This window comes from Choristoneura fumiferana, chromosome 17 (assembly GCF_025370935.1).
Source record: "Choristoneura fumiferana chromosome 17, NRCan_CFum_1, whole genome shotgun sequence".
Classification (NCBI taxonomy): Eukaryota; Metazoa; Arthropoda; class Insecta; order Lepidoptera; family Tortricidae; genus Choristoneura; species Choristoneura fumiferana.
The window spans coordinates 8,854,242-8,871,287 of record NC_133488.1 but is presented as its reverse complement, the minus strand read 5'-3'; the positions used below and the strand labels follow the sequence as shown (position 1 = coordinate 8,871,287).

General features: G+C 36.8%; 1 protein-coding gene across 1 annotated transcript; it reads right to left on the bottom strand.

Annotated features, from left to right (window-relative positions):
• Positions 1–400: 400 nt before the first annotated feature.
• On the bottom strand, positions 401–13,961 carry LOC141437371 (circadian locomoter output cycles protein kaput-like). Its single transcript, XM_074100675.1, has one exon. The coding sequence runs from the start codon at positions 13,632–13,634 to the stop codon at positions 12,072–12,074; it is 1,563 nt and encodes a 520-aa protein (XP_073956776.1). The 5' UTR covers positions 13,635–13,961; the 3' UTR covers positions 401–12,071.
• Positions 13,962–17,046: the final 3,085 nt, after the last annotated feature.

Below are 17,046 nucleotides of genomic sequence, written 5' to 3'. Positions count from 1 at the left end.
AAAAGGTGATCATCTCGCGAAGCGAGCGCAAGACGAGCGAGCTAAAATCGAAACGTACGGCACCGACCTTGACTAAAGAAAACTTAATCCTCCTTAAATTATCAGTGTGTACGTGCGGCGGATGCGTGCGTACCGGCGCCAACCGGCGCGCACACATTTAAGCCGCGCGATGTATGTTTTTTATTTTGTTCGTAGTGAGTGAGCTTACTTGTCCGCTTTTACTATGCAAACGTCTACTACTATCGATAAAAACTATAATATGGACCATCCAAGAAAACTTAAGGTTCCTACCCGATTAGCTCCTATCCTGTCCCACATTGAGCAAACAGAGGTTGTTTCGTTAAGGGTTCATTATATGGGTTTTGGTTGGCTTGGGTAAGTTTTAAGTAAAAGATAAATAAATGGTTTCCCTTTTTTAATACATTAAAAATATCAATGTAGGTATCGCACACGCACAATTAATTGCCACGACATCTTTTTAGATACAACATTTCTCCTGGAAACAGAAATAGAGGTACAGTCCGCCTCAGTGACATTTTGAACACTGTAGCTAATTGAACGTGATGCTGACTGTACCTATGTAGTTACATCAATGTAGGTATACATAAAGAAACCTAAACCGGATAAGGATATCTTACTGACGGCGGTAGTAGTTTGCTTTCCACAGATAATTTAAAAATAAGTATGTACGTTTACAATTACATATCTTGCCTTAAGACGCAATAATTTAAGATTTTTTTACAGAAAACTACAGCGGCCTCAACTCTCGTGCCGTGGCCTAACATAACACTACCGCCATTATAAGTACCACTTTAAACGAACTGTCACATTTATTTACTATCGCTTAATCACTACTGCCTAACTAAGTTATGATTATGAAGTTGGTTCAAAATACCTATTATAAACAGTTATTGACTTCATAATATAGATACTTGTCACAACCCATACATCCATATATTTAAACTTAACTAGCACAATTTAGCTCGTTCGGGCTTTAAACAAATCCCTCTCGCAAAACTACGCAAAAAGAGATGGTGTATTAGCCCATCGACTTTATAATCAATGGCCTCGGTACGGGAAACCACCAGTTTAACTTGAGCTCTAAATAAATCGAATCTTTAATCCATACTAATATTATAAATGCGAAAGTAACTGTCTGTCTGTCTGTCTGTCTGTTACGCTTTCACGCAAAAACCGCTGAACCGATTTGGATGAAATTTGGTACAGAGATAGAATAGACCTTAGGAAAGAACATAGGCTATCTTTTATCGCGAAAAAGAGGCTTTAAGGGGTTGAAATAGGGGGTGAAAGTTTATATGGTGGAAGTTCTTCGCTGTCGAAAATAAAACCATGAAACTTGGCATTTAGACACTTAATAAGAAATAAGTCGTTATTTGTTTGAGCTTTTTTGAAAATTCGACCTGTGAGGGGATGAAATAGGGGATGAAAGTTCATATGGAAGGTCGTCATTATCGAAGATAAATCGATGAATCTTTGTTAAACTTGCCATTTCGGCACGTGATTAAGTTATTTTCAGTAAACCGTAGAAGTTTCTATGTGCTATTATTGTCAGAATAGGTACCCTAAATAAATTAAATACTTCCCAAAGTTACTATTCCACGCGGACGAAGTCGCGGGCAAAAGCTAGTTGTTTATATTAGTAAAATGGGTTTACCGATGTAATGTTATGCTATGTTTAGAGTAACTTGATGTTTGACTGCACTTTTCTTCCACACCATTTTATTGTACACGGAGCCATTTAAACATTTTATTTCGTTGAAACGCAGAGATCTAGACGGGTCACAGACTGGTCGGTACTGAAGTGGCCATCGCGGTCGTTGTCTTAGAAAAATAAGTCTGACTTAGACCTCGAAAGTGTTCGCCCTGCATTAGGTGTCTAGTTGGTTATAAAGTCGATGATTTAGCCCATGCTAGTCGACACGACAGTCGTGCAATATCTACTCGCTAATGCTTCTCTAAAACTAATACCGAAATTTGAAATTCTAACCTAAAATTTGCTTTTTGTCACTTAGGGTTGGGATAAGTATAGATTAAACAAGTAAAGGTCAACCAATAATTATTTGACACCAGATATTTTTACTAAGCTCTTTCTGTCTGGCCAAAAGATATACTATACACCAAATGTTAAGTGATCATGATCACCATTTTAGTGGACAAATTTTGCCACCTAAATTAACCAACATAATTAAATGACAAAAGAGATCGCAGATTCTATTTTGATGGATTAGGTTCCGGCCCTACGAGTGCAAAATTCGAACTTCATATTTTGCCGTCCCGCTGATGCTTATGATATTTAATGCGAGAGTGAGGACGGTACGATACGAACTAAAATTTTCGAATTTCGTATTAGCTAAACCACGCAGAGAAGCTTCGCTACGCGGTGCTTCCCAATATTTATTTGGTTATAACTCGCAATAAAATGGATTTAATTTCGGTAATGATTTTCTATATTTCGACAGTAGTCTTATTTAACAGTGTACAAAAATAAATTTTAGATAATAAACTTAAGAAAAGTACGAACTGCTTATACCTAAACATCGTCGTTAACGCTTGAGCAGACGAGGACACCAGCAATAATCATTACTTTTGATTCTTATGTACATTTGGCGCACATGTAATTACGTCAATTCAATTCCATTCAAATTTAGGAAAAAATGGCTTGATGATTCTGCCTATGTCGAGTCGAAGTTTGCAAAATAGTGAAATGTGTCAATCAACATGACTTATGACAGTATTTTAGCTATAGGGAATATTAGGCAAAGCTCTGCGCAGGGAGCGACACTAGTGCAAACCATCATGACAACGTCAGTCAGTTCTCTTTATATTTTGTCGCCGTGACAGAACATAGACAGACAGATCATCACCTATAGAAATCATGATATATAATTTATAAGTAACAAAATAACATGATATTTACATCGATATTCGATAGTAACGATAAAGCTATATTTCCAAAAACTTAATTGAAATATTATGTAATATGATATTATGGCATTTAAGATACTCAAAAAACTGTTTACGGTTTCGTGCTAGTGCTGCACTCTCGACGTCAGAAAATTGCAGTAATATTCCTTATTTAAACAATATACAGTGGACTCTCAGCCAAATGTTACAGAGTATCGCTAAGGGTACTTAATTGTATTGTTAGATCTAACAATGGCTACCCTGTCGGTCGATAATGCAACCGTTCTAATGGCAAGTTAAAGAAGTGTCCGTATGTCTTGATTGGACTTTTCTTCGAGAATGTTGTAAAACCAGATTGCATGTGCGTAACTTGTAAAAAACAAATGAGACACTAGAAGCATGCGTCAGTCTTTATGTTTCCATTCTTGATAGCATCACGATTAAGTCGTAATGGCTAATTTAGTATTTGAAACTGCATAATTAATTTAAATATTTATTTTTCTGACTGAGCTGAGCGGGCTTGGACGGATTTTCGTGTAGGTAACCAACCGAATATTAAATTAATAAATGTGAATTATTTTTTATTTGTGAGCTTATGTAATGTTGTCTGTCAGTATCGTCAGTATTAGATATAGAAGTCGCAATTTTACAGTTACAGTCCATTCATTCACTTTAATTAAACATGATCGTATCTTACCAGTGCCTCAGGCAAGCCGAGCAAAAAAGGGCACAACCGCACCTACTAAGATATTCGCGATATAAAGCTTTATCGGAAACATATTAAAGTGTACGGTTCACTATAATTTGGCAAACAACGTTTAACAAATGATCATTTCACAAACAACGTTTCGCAAACTATTCATTCCACAACCACTTCATATCACAAACTGCTCATATCACAAATGATCATTTGATAAATATTCTTTTAACAAACTTGTCACTTTACAAACACATCATATGATAAATCATCATTTAAAAAATGTCCATTACCCAAACAACTCATTTTTCAAACTAGTTATTTTACAAAACATCAATTTATAAATGATTATTTAACAAACTATTTACATAACATGTCTAAATTGGTAGTATTTGGTTTTCGTGGCCCGTTTTTGTTTCGCATTCCTTAAGGTCGCAGTTCTAACCTAACCTAATCAACTAATGGTATTGACAGTAGTTCGTATTTCTATGAGTCGCAGTTCTAACCCACTGTACAAGCTAACCCACTTACTAGCAGCAGTTCGTTTTTTACCCGACTGCCCGAAGGAGGGTTATGTTTTTCGAGCGTATGTATGTATGTATGTATGTGGGTGTGTATGTCCATTTCTTTGGTCCTCGCTGCAGCCTAAACGGCTATACGGATTTTGACATATGATGTATAATGATACATCATATGTCAAAATCCGTATAGCCGACCCAATCCAATGGGATTCGTCATAACTGTCGGAGTGACATAGGCTACATAATATTTCAATATGGCGTCAGCGAAAGAAAATATGGCAGAGGAATGAAAAAAAATATTTTAATTGTAACATATGGGTATCAAATGAGATCTAATAATTAGCCCATTCTAAATATATATGGGTTATAATACTTTTAATCTACCGTTTTCACATAAATATCAAAAAAGTGTAAAATAAAACATTAATGTTCGGAGGGACGATCGGACGTTGTTAGTGTTGTGTGTCGGTGTGATAGGGTGACTAATAAAAGTGACCAAGTGCGGGTAGTTCGTGATACGAGTGCCGGCACTATTAGTGATCAAGTGCGGGTAGTTCGAAGAACTCGCGCTGCTAGGCAGACTTGACACCTCACACTTCAGTCTACTCGTAACCACGGCAACTGTAACGTTGCCGAAACGTCGAGGTAAATATTACTTGTGTAATAATAGCGTGATAAGTCCCGTTTGTGGTATTTTGACTATTAAATTAAAAAAATCAAAGACCCGACTGCCAAAACTAAAAGGAACAAAATAAGCCTAGTGGTCTAGAACTCTGTTAAGTAGCTAATTTAAAGTTCAACAGTCGGGACCCATTTAAATCGTGACGCTCAAAAACTCTTAGTAAATGGGTCCCGACTGTTGAACTTTTTATAGCTACTTAACAGAGGTATAGACCACTAGGCTTATTTTGTTCCTTTTAGTTTTGGCAGTCGGGTTTTTGATTTTTAATTTAATGTTTTTTATTAGGGCCGCAGTTCTAACCTAACCTAACCAACTTTATTGGGAGAAGTTAGTTTTTCTTAGGGTCTCAGTTCTACCCTAACCTAATCTATTCCTACGAAGTTCACCTGAGCTACAGGTAGGTACCTCTAATTATTCTTAATAAAGTGTTTACCATATGATGCATTTTATTAAACGTTTTTTTGCTAAACGTTGATTTGACAAACGTGGTTTTGCCAGATGACGAAAATAATAAATGAATAGTTTGCCAAATAATGATATGTTATATATGATGGTTTGTCAAATAAAGAGTTTGTGAAATGATCAATTTGTGGTGTTATAAAACGATTAATTTGTGAAACAAAAGTTTGGAAACGTGGTTTGTTAAATGAATATTTGTTGAAATGTTTGTTGCCAAATAATTGGATACCAAAGTGTACCAAATTTGATTCGACAACTTATGCAGCAATTATGCTTAGTAGGTAATGAAATGACTGAATAAGTTGTCGCTCTGCTGACGTTTTTAGCATTTTCTAGGCTTTCTGTCGAAATTATGGCTTGATTATCATCTGTCCTAGATACAATCGCATTACTCGGAAACTGGTTTAAATCTTGCTCGACACGAAAATACTTGAAAGTTGACTAAATAATATAGATTTTCACGTTATCACGTTACGCAATTTAGCATAAAGCGCAAGGACATTTAGTCGTCATTCATATCGCTAAAAATACATCTCGTATTGCTAAATTATAGTATTGAAAATCTTTAGTAATGAATCAACAATTCAAAATTAGATGTAACTGATGGATCTGAGTAGGTAAGGTGACAACGGCGGTAAGTCTTCCTTTTGTCAATTATCACGCCAGCCAAACTAAGGTTGATGTACAGTCGCCATCAGAATTTCGGAGCGGTCAAATTGATTAAAAATATAGAAACATGAATTCTAATACCTTAAAAATAGAGTGCATGTGTCGATATTTTTGACTATCTTGGCCGTTCCGAAATATCTGATGGCGACTGTACAACATTACCAAGGGCTTAGATAATTTAAAACTAAGGGGACTGAGTAAATTTCAAATCAATCAGAAACAAGAGTAATTCATTAGTTTTTTTTTAAACTCACAGTAGCGTCACAATAAACTTAATCCGAAAGCTTAGAGTAATACAAAGACGACAAGAAGGGACAATGCAGAGACTACAATGCAGACCATCTTGGTTGCAACGGGCTTTTATTAATTTATACATATTTTCTAAATAGCAATGGAATTATTTTCGACTTCGAATCATTTCCAAAAAACCTTAGGTCTAAATTCAGTCGACAGATACCTAATTTAATTTTTTTTAATAATAATCGGTTGTACATTAATCTTATTAATTAATGAACCCTGGCTTGATGAAAATATCGAATTTTCTTTAAATAAAATACAGCGCCCAAATGGAATACACCTTACATATGTACAACGAACATGACATTAAAAAAAAAAGTTGGTAACTTCTTCTCCAATTGAAATTGTCATATAAGTATAGTATAGTACAACTGTATTTATTTTGCACTGGTCTTGGACATTTCTCGATGTGATTACGTTACATTCTTCTGCTTATTCAAATTTCGGGCTTTTATTTTATTCATTATTTACTTGCACACGAATACACGAATGGTTGAAATCAAACAATGCATAACAGTTTCTTATACATATTTAACTTTAGGTGACCCTGACAAAGTTATCATAAATTCGCCTATCGCCGTGATACCTATCAGTTCCAAGTTTTCTGAGATCCTGATCCAAAAATCAGGGACTCCTAGTCTTTTACCGAATTCGTCACCTTTTCTTCTAACCTCGTTACAGACAAGTCTTGCTTACGTAGTGCCACCAGAGTTGAGGTCACGCACACAAGCACATGTCATGAATAACAGCGGGATTTTGACATTTACTCATTCATTTCATTCTCCTTTTGTGCAATCAGTTCTTCATGTAGCTGTGTGTGCAATCATTCCCTTCAACTCTTGTGGCACTACCTATAAGCATGCCAGCATGTCACTATCGGCTTGTGCTTTCTAATCGTTTTGACAAAAAAACTCCGTTCCCATACTTCTAAGATCTTCATATAAATTTTCCTAACCATCAGACAGGTGTTCTAATTCCATAACATCAGGGGAAGGAAGCGGATTTTAGAATCTGTGGATATCATAGTCAAAACATTCATCGTGACTATCATTGTTTCTCTGAGAGACACAGTTGTATTCATATTTTCTGAAGTCGACATTTCGTGATAATTTTTACTCCGATATTTTTCTAGCTTCCCACTTTTAATGATCTCTTTAATTTTTACGAAAGCGAATACAGACCTCATTTGTTAAGTAGTAACATAGGTAGTTATATTCATGCCAACTACTTGAAATGTGATCCCCTATTGCTTTTGGCAAAGATTGGCAAAATGCCTTTAGTGGATTATAAATTATACCTGCATTGTATCTACATTTATTATGTTCTCAAGAGATTGATATAGGTAAGAGCAAGAAATCTGATCTATAATGGGTCTTACGGGTAGTTATGCTACGCATCATATAATACCGAAAATTCATAATCTGAAATATCGACGCTTCCCAAAAAACAATACATGAAAGCAAAAAAACTTAAAAAAAAACATAAGTCAAGAACTGTCACAAGTAGGATGTTCATACCCAGCATAAATATTCTTCACTAAGGTACTCACAAAAAAAACCCGAGCCCATTTGATGTAAGGGCCGACTATGGCCTTTGGTATGGTCACAGTATAACAAGTTTTCCCTACAGTAGGCCGACGCCTTTGAGTTGAGCGATACCGCAGCCTGTATAGGTATTTACGCAAGTAAGGAAGGATTGTCACAAAAATTTGGAAGGTAGATGTCTTTTACGAATCGTTACATATTGGTATTGCGAGATTATATAAAACAAAATTAATTAGGGGTGGCATACTTACTAGGGGTAAGAAGTATCAAAAGTATACTATTTTTGAAATAAAAAACTTCTTTTTCTACAAAATATACTTTCATAGATTACGAGTAGTAACCGACAAATACTTTCGGTTTCTAGACTTAACGGACTTAAAGTTCCTGTTATTGAATTTAATTATATAAAAAATAAATAAATATATAATTATACAAATAGATGAAATCTTAGTTCCTTATTTATGCGAGATGAAGATTTGCACGCACTCACAGTATATGCCATGCACCATAATAAATTTTATTATAAATTTAAATGTTAAAAAACGCGATAGCCCTAGAAGACTTGTCCCAAACTACTATACCAAGAACGGCGAAGTATGCAGCTGGCATTCCTCCCACCCGCGTCTCACCCCTCACGCCCCGCACGATTGCTCTGTCTTAAACGTCTCCGTCGGATTACTGTAGGGAAACTTGTTATACTGTGGTATGATGATAGTTTGAGATCCTAGGAAGGACTTTGGATAGTTTTTATTCCGGAAAATTGCGTAATTCCCGCAGGATAAACGAATTCTTCATCAAGAATTCTTTGCGGGACCGGAGAGGAACAACAGTCACGCGCGGGCAACAGCTAGTAGGTACTATTATAAAACTCTTTCATTGTCACGTTAGACTCGTGGAAATTTTGTGAATTTCGGTATTACGATGTGGACCTGCCCGTACCTGTAGACAATATAAAAGTTGCCTACAAACGTTAACGCTAGTTTTTGATCCAATCTTACGTATTATACATAGTTTTCAAATATTTAGCGGGTGTATTATGATAGCAAGATAAAATAATTGAATTAACACCTTACAAATACGTAGGTATTACTCACGCTCACGATCAATTACTTTTTTTTTACTTTTCAATGAGTTATTTGTTTCACGTAATTTGTTTATAAAATGAATACAACAAGATAATCGGTTGGGATGCCGGCCGTTTGGTGGTCGTTATCGTCATCTTTCAAACTTTAAACATTTTTTTCGTGAAGGAAATTGAAGCGAAGGATGGACCGAGTTCAATCAAATACGTTTAAATTGTTCCCCTTGCAGGAAAGATTAATAATCAATATCTACTCCACTCCGATGGATTAGGACGATTTAGGTCGCCATTTACCTACCTAGTAACTCATTAGTTTAACCATTCAAGAGGTCCCTGCAACCACCAACATTCCTTAATCACAAACAATTAGTTTCACAGTCTAAAAATCGATTTTTCGAAACCTTCAACTCGAGCACACTGAAATATAAACTTCTTTCTGTGTCCCAAGTTGCCTGCAAGCCCACTGACAAACAGGTATCATTCTTTTTAAATACAATGTACTAGAATAAGAAGGTACAGTCAAGAGCAGAAGCAATTCTGGAGCTCTTTACAATCTCGACTTGCAAGGCAACAAGGTGTTACAGGATGTGTACTTCATTTTGACAACACTACTCATCCAGTTCTGCTACTGACTGTACTGACAGTTTTTATATTACCAATAATCAGACATAGGAATCCACGGGGCAAAATTTTATGACAGGTAGTGAGTTCCTATATCGATAATCTCAATTATCGATGCTTGTCCCATATAGTAGTAATCGCCCCTAGTATTGTGTGTATATCTTCAAGAGCATTGACATATTTATTTTTTGCAGGTGGTAGGACCTTGTGCAAGGTCCGCCCGGATTGCTACTACCATCTTGCTCGCTAATCCTGCCGTGAAGCGGCAGTGCTTGCACTGTTGTGTTTTTCTGCGTGGAGAGTAGGACAGCCGGTGAAATTACTGGCACTTGGGGTATCCTATCTTAGGCCTCTAGGTTGGCAACGCATCTGCAATACCCCTGGTGTTGCAAGTGTTTATGGGCGGTGGTGATCTCTTACTATCAGGAGACCCACTTGCTCGTTCGCCATCCAGTCGAATAAAAAAAAAGTTTTGTACTGATGACGAGTATGAAGTTCACACAAAGCATTATTTTAAATGATTTATTTATTTATTTGTCATTCAGCCACCTGAAATGGATTCATCAGTCAAGACGGAGAAGTTTAACGTCCGAAAATTTTGAACAAATTCTAATCGTTTATTTTAACAACAGTAGATGGGACAGTAATTAAGAAAAGCCATTATGAGTACTTATCAAATTAAAAATGAAGAGAATTACGTTATTATTTTGTTAATTTATTTAATAAAACATATTTTTATAAACAAAACTTGGAGTGATCATAAGTATATGGAACAAGCATCGATTATTGAGATTATCGATTTAGGAACTCACTACCTGTCACAAAACTTTGCCCCGTGGATTCCTATGTCTGCCAATAATAGTAATATTTGTGTTATGCTGTCATATGTCATTGTGTCAATTTAATGATGATTGGACTTGGATCATCCATCACACATATAAAACTAGTAGACATTAGGCATCAAGTAAAAAACATTATGCCTATAACATACACATCCATAAATATTTTCGATGACTGTTGGTAAAACAAAAAGACTCCATATCTTAATGTATTTCACACAGTACTTAATAACAGTTAACATCTAGTGTCCACACCTAAAACATTATTCACATAAATGTGCACCATTAACTATAGTGTTAAGTTAAGCACGCATATCTAAGTTGTTATTAAATAAAATTTGGCACACAACAAAATAATATCGGCAATTCAAAATAAAATCATGATCTGCACAAATTTACTATATACTGCCATTAATTTTTGGGCAGCATGATGTTGCTTATGGTTTATTTATTAATCCGAGATACTATAATGACGTTTCATGTATTACCTGTTTTAGCGTGTCATAAATAGTAATGTGCCGCAACCGATTATCACTGAAAGATTTTGTAGGTACCTATTTTATATGTATAAAATATTAAGATATGAATGGATCCGTGACATACTAACATGCAGGTTACTTAGGACATTCGAGAAAAGGTAAAATGGGTCTAATAAAAATGCGACCGTTTTGAAATATTTCTACTTTTTATAGATGTTGGTAGGTATTTAAGTTTCAATTTCATTCAAAGTACAGTTCCGCCTCAATGCTTACCATTAAAACACTATCGGAAACCGAAATCATAGAGAAGCACTGTTAGTTTTATGCTGGCCACATTATTTTTACATTTGACATTTCAGACTGTCATTTTAGTATCTAGGTTTCACAAATAGACCACAGGAACTTATCCTTCCTAGTAGTGAACTTCCACAAAAATTTTAAACTAAAGATTGCATTCAGTGTTACAAAATGAACTTGAGTATATGGCATTGATGTGAGATTGTATATGGTCTAAATGCAGCTATGGTTGCTATGGATTATGGATATGTACATATTATTTAATTTTGTCCAGTTATAATTACATAAACAACATAGACATGTAACTCCATCTGTACACTTAATACAATAACATTTGCAAGCTCATTTCATTATTTCACTCAATGATCTAGCTGCAAAAACAACCTTGCACAATTACACAGTAAACTTAATTTAAGAAACATGATTTATTTAATAGTCTTCTGAAAATTACTAGCTGTTTATTTTTATATTTATGCTTTTTGTCTTAACTATCCCATTTAGATATATGGTATAAAGTTACATAGAAAATTAATCATACATAATCTTAGAGCAACATGGGCTTCCTACTTCCGGTAGGAAGTCCGTGTTGCTCTAAGTACATAATGCATAATATCTAGTTCCACTCACTCAATCTTTCGATACAATTAACTTATGTACTTCATCCAAAGTAAAAAAACAATATTATTGCAAATACCTAAAATTAGCCTCCGTAGAAAACTTTTCTTGAAAGGTATGAATAAAAATGTCTCTATTTCACACTGCTGTGGACAAAGTGCATACAGACTGACTAGCATCAATTCTGTACTACACAATAACTAAACTATATAACAAGTCTACAGAGAATCAAAGTATCATTGAAGAATGTCAATCTATAACATTGGTCATTACACTCACTGCATAGGAACAATTAACTTTATCTGTTCTTATAATAATGTCTGTGAATCAACATAACAGATTGCATTATTCCATCTGTCCACTATGACGTTTTGAGGGGTCACTGCCGTTACAGTTTGAGGGGTTAATTTTTCTTTTACGACAATCAAACCTCACACCAGTTTCTTCAACTATTTTCTCACTATTCTTAATGGCAGAAATTATGTTCTCTTTTGAAGGGGGCACGAGCTTCAGCTCCTCCGAGCTTTCAACTGCAGAAGGCTCAACTAGATGCATTACGATTCGCTCCAATTTCTTTGGGTGCTCCACAGGTGCTTCATCACTTACTGTGACCCTCTCACTCTGGTCTTGGTTTATATCAACAATCACAGAGTACTTGCGTTTCATCTCTTCCATCATTCTTTGGCCATAATCATCCCCAATAACACTATTAACACACACAAAGCTCTGGACTCTTTTTGTGTCCCGATCAATTTCTAGGAAACCTCTAGTTCTCATGTATATAAAGTGTCCTGACCGAGACATTAATCTATAGTAGGACTCTCCAAATTCCCTGCTTTGATCATACATTTGTCTCAGGACACAAATAACCCATCGGACATCTTCTTTGTGCATGAAAAAGAAAGCCGAAGTGCCTGTTACTTCCTCTGTTAGGTACCCAGCCACCAGAGATATGCTCTGATCACATTGAACTATACGCCCATCAATGAGATGTCTAGTCCAATATTCAGAGTAAGCAGTTGGTGGCAAGATACGAGGCGGTATGTTGTTTGTCATCACATGAACCATTCCTATAAATACAACATCATTACCACTGGATGAAAATGTGCGATTATGCCTCACTCTTTGCCTCCTTATTATCTGCTCATCTTGCACAACAGCAGCTGTAGCTTTGTCAGAACGCCTTAAAGTACCATCAAACCTGCAGCGCTCATACCGTGGAGGGTCAGATCTAGCACCTGCTCTGACTATTCGCAGATTGAAGTTGTGGCGTTGGTCTACAATAGTTTGATCACAACCTGTCTGTAGCTCTGGAGGATAGATGTGTTGACGTAGAACTTCTTTATCTTCCGGATGTATGTAGTTGTAGATGTCTTGGCCCAACAAATCCACATGGCAGTAGCCTAGCTTCTCTTGCACGTTAGGGGAGACGTTGAATATGCGGCCACGGCATGTGACAGTTATCATAAAGCCGCCAAGGAGGTCGAAGAACTTTAGGAAGGCGGGAGACCAGGTTTCGGTGTGCGAGCACTTGATGGTGTCGCCGAAAACGTGCTCGTTGCGCAGCTTGTTGGCCGCCAGACGCAGCACGCTCGTCTTGTCCACTTTGCGCTGCGAATGCACAATGTCTGACAGCAAAGTCATCATCTCAGATATTTGAGTGTTGTATTGACTCCTACGTTGTTTTTCAGCTATAATACGTGACTCGCGATCGCTGGCTTTGGCCGGGGGCAAGTCCGGCGAGCGAGACTCAGACGAGGAGTCACCGCAAGTAGCGGCGTGCAGATCGAAGGCCATCGGCGGTGGCACGCTTACGGCCATGTCGAACTCTGGACTGCCGATTCCTATCTGACCTGCTATCGCTGTCTGCATTCCCAACCGCATGCCAGCCCCGTCGGGGGAAGTCATTGCAATATCCACTTCCACTGCACTATGCACACACACTTGTTTATACTATAATCATAATCATCGTTGTTATAGTACGCACTGTTTTATCTCGAACAAGTCACTGGCTCGGTACTACTATACAATAGTAAACACTACACTTTTAATTAAGCAACGCGGTTACATATAGAAATGTCCATTTCAATCAAAGCCTGACTATATTTTTGCAACAAATATTCATTATGTTCAGGCCAACCATCAACCAACCGCACTGAATGAATGAGGAATTGACAATAGACAATAGTTTGGGTTGGTTGGTTGATCTTGCCGATTGCTTATTTCTTGCCTTACTTGCTAAATGGAGTTACACTATTTACCGGCACGGATAATACCGACATGGAAATACCGACCCGCTATTTCATGTACACGCCTTCACGCCTATACAAACTGCAGGGCTACTACGAAACTAGAAGTTCGTATCGTACCGTCTCTCTCGCTCTCGTATTAAGTAGTATAAGTGTCAGAGGGACCGCACGACACGAACTTCGAGTTTCGAGTTTCATAGTAGCCCTGCTGGTGTGTCAAACGTCAAACTGACAAGAGTTTCTATGGGCGTGTACACGATACAACATGCATAAGAAGGATAAATATTTATCTTAAATTTAACTGACATTGGCCCAAGCCTTATGGCCGCCATTAAGAGGAATAAATAAATAATATCAAATCGATATTTCCATGTACGACCAGGAAATAGAGTAACAGCTAAATTCCATAAAAAAATCTCACTCCTTGAACAGGGTGTAATTATTGTACGACCTGGACAATGCTCGACCGATTTTGTACAGCCTGATAATTCAATCACATGTCACTTGGAACACGGGTCGAGCTTTATCACCCTGTACCGATAATGTTCAGGATGCTATTGGACAACCTGATTTTGTACGACCTAATAATCAGAGCACACTTTTGACAGCAAGCAATCGATTCGCAAGATTGATCATGTTCTTCATGTACATCGAATATTAATAAATTTAATAGAAAATAACTTAATTTGGTCCTGGCGCTTCGCCGGCCGCTACCGCGGCACGCTCGCTCGGCTCGCGCATTGTAGTCACAATTGAACCTAACACAACCTAACACAAAACTATGTTCATTCGATTCGATTGGATTCCGATTATAACGACTTACAATAACAGGTGGAGCATTAACAGGCCGAGCAAAAATTTGGACACCCTAATAATGCACGACCTAATATTGTACAACTTGATAATTCTAATCCAAAATGAGTTCGTATTATCAGGTCGTACAGTGATGGCTGAGCAGTATAGGGTCGAGCATTACTGGTCCCCCTTCAACATATCACTCTCTCACTTGACCGACACCACGTCATGTCATGAAGGTCACACTATTTACCGGCGCGGATAATACCGACATGGAAATACTAACCCGATATTTCGTGTACACACCCCACCCACATACATGCAAATACAAACAGCAGGGCTACCAAAGAGAATATAACCACTACGCTCGCTCTCGTATTAAATTATTGTGTATCCATTTGATACCATCGTAGAATATACATTTCTAAATAAAATACTATGCTTTGTAAAACGAAATATAATCATCAACAACGGTTGCTATGAAACACTCATAGATAACTAATATACAACAAAATAGTATAAGTGACAGCAGGGCTACTACGAAACGAAACTCAAAACTCGAAGTTCGTGTCTGTTAAAGTCTATGGTTTCTGTGTCGTAGCAACGGTTTTTTTGTTTGTAGACAGTGTCACTTAATGAAAATATAGTCTTACAGAATGCACTGATTTACAGAGTTTTCTTTAATATAGGAGGCAGAGTTTATCTGATTCGTAATACATTAATAGGTTATGGGCTTTTAGTGTGAAAGATGGAGTCGTTTGCTGCAAAAGTGCAGATCGGCCTCCTAGAAGGAAAAAGTAACTGGGAAACGTGGCGGTATAAAGTTTCGATCTTAGATGAATGATTGGTCTCGCGCGCTCGCTCGACTAGATACCGCGGGAACTAAAAACAAAACGTTCGTGAATGCGGCAACTCAATATTGTAGTGTGCGTAAGAACGGTGTAAGACAATTTGCAAGGATGCTAGTGTGCGTGACGAATTGTGTTGCCAGCTGCTCCACTGTTACCCGAATTATTGGGAAAATAAATTATTCTGTGGTCTATTAAGTTACTGGTTACAAAATGTATCTTGGGAAATACTTAGAAATTAAGAAGTAATTAAGAGTGAATGTATTAATATGTTTGTGTATAGGTTAGGCGTAGGTTTCTTCTTTAAAAAAATGGTAGGTATGATGTAGGTATATCAATGATCAGGCCTCACTTTTAATTAAAAAATATATTTATTTAAGGACATTCAATATTTACAAATTATTACTGAAAATTCATGGACTGAGTCACCAACTAAGAAGTTTTGCGTACTTAACACGTTGCACCTATAGTTAAACCTAATATAATTTACAGGTTAATTAAAACTAAAATAAAAATAATTGTTTACAAAATATACATACATAGGTAGATGCATACATACATACTTACATACGCTTGAAAAACATAACCCTCCTTCGGGCAGTCGGGTAAAAAGTTAACATTTCAGGAAAATGGGAAGAAATACGAAAAAAAAATTTTTTTCTTTTCCCGTAATACCTAAGTAAATCAGCTGATCGGGGCTTTTGACTGGGAAGACGAAAAACATTTTTAATTTTAAGACACATTCACCCCTTAATTAAATAGTGTCGGGTAACAATTTATACACCTTCAGTGTACACCTTCAGTGTATAATATCACAAAGATAAACATTAAATAATATAGAACTAGGTTATGTATATATAATAATTACGTTAGATACTTAAATAAAATAAGTTATTAAAATTTATCATCATTTAATGATGATAACAATAAAATTCAATTTATTAAAATCTCAACCACGGGGAATTTGATTCTTGTGTACGCGGCAACACAGAATGGCGTTTAGGGTTCATGTTATTTTATTTTGTAATTTCGAAATTATACGATATTTACTGATGGTATGTGATCCCAGTGTCTTTCTTATTTCTTGTAGTATTATTTTTAAACAGTTTCACTGCGAAAACTGGCATTTTACTTCGGTTTATGACCAAAATTTAACAAAAATTCGGGACATGCACATTACGCACAGTTTGCAACGCGACTGAGTCGCCTCGGGCTCAGGTACGCCGATTTCGGCGTACTATTTGTTGCCGCATTGACAAGTACGCCGGCGGTATCTAGTCGAGCGAGCGCGCGAGACCAATCATTCATCTAAGGTTTCGATTATGTTGCGAGGCACACCCGGTGCTATGGATGTAATCGAGGGAACAATGACCAAGCCAATCCTACAAGGTGCAGGTGACGCTGTAATTGCCGCACATAAGTTGAAAT

Coding starts and splice junctions, on each gene's coding strand:
- LOC141437371 (XM_074100675.1), bottom strand. CDS start 13,634: ATGACTTCCCCCGACGGGGCTGGCATGCGGTTGGGAATGCAGACAGCG.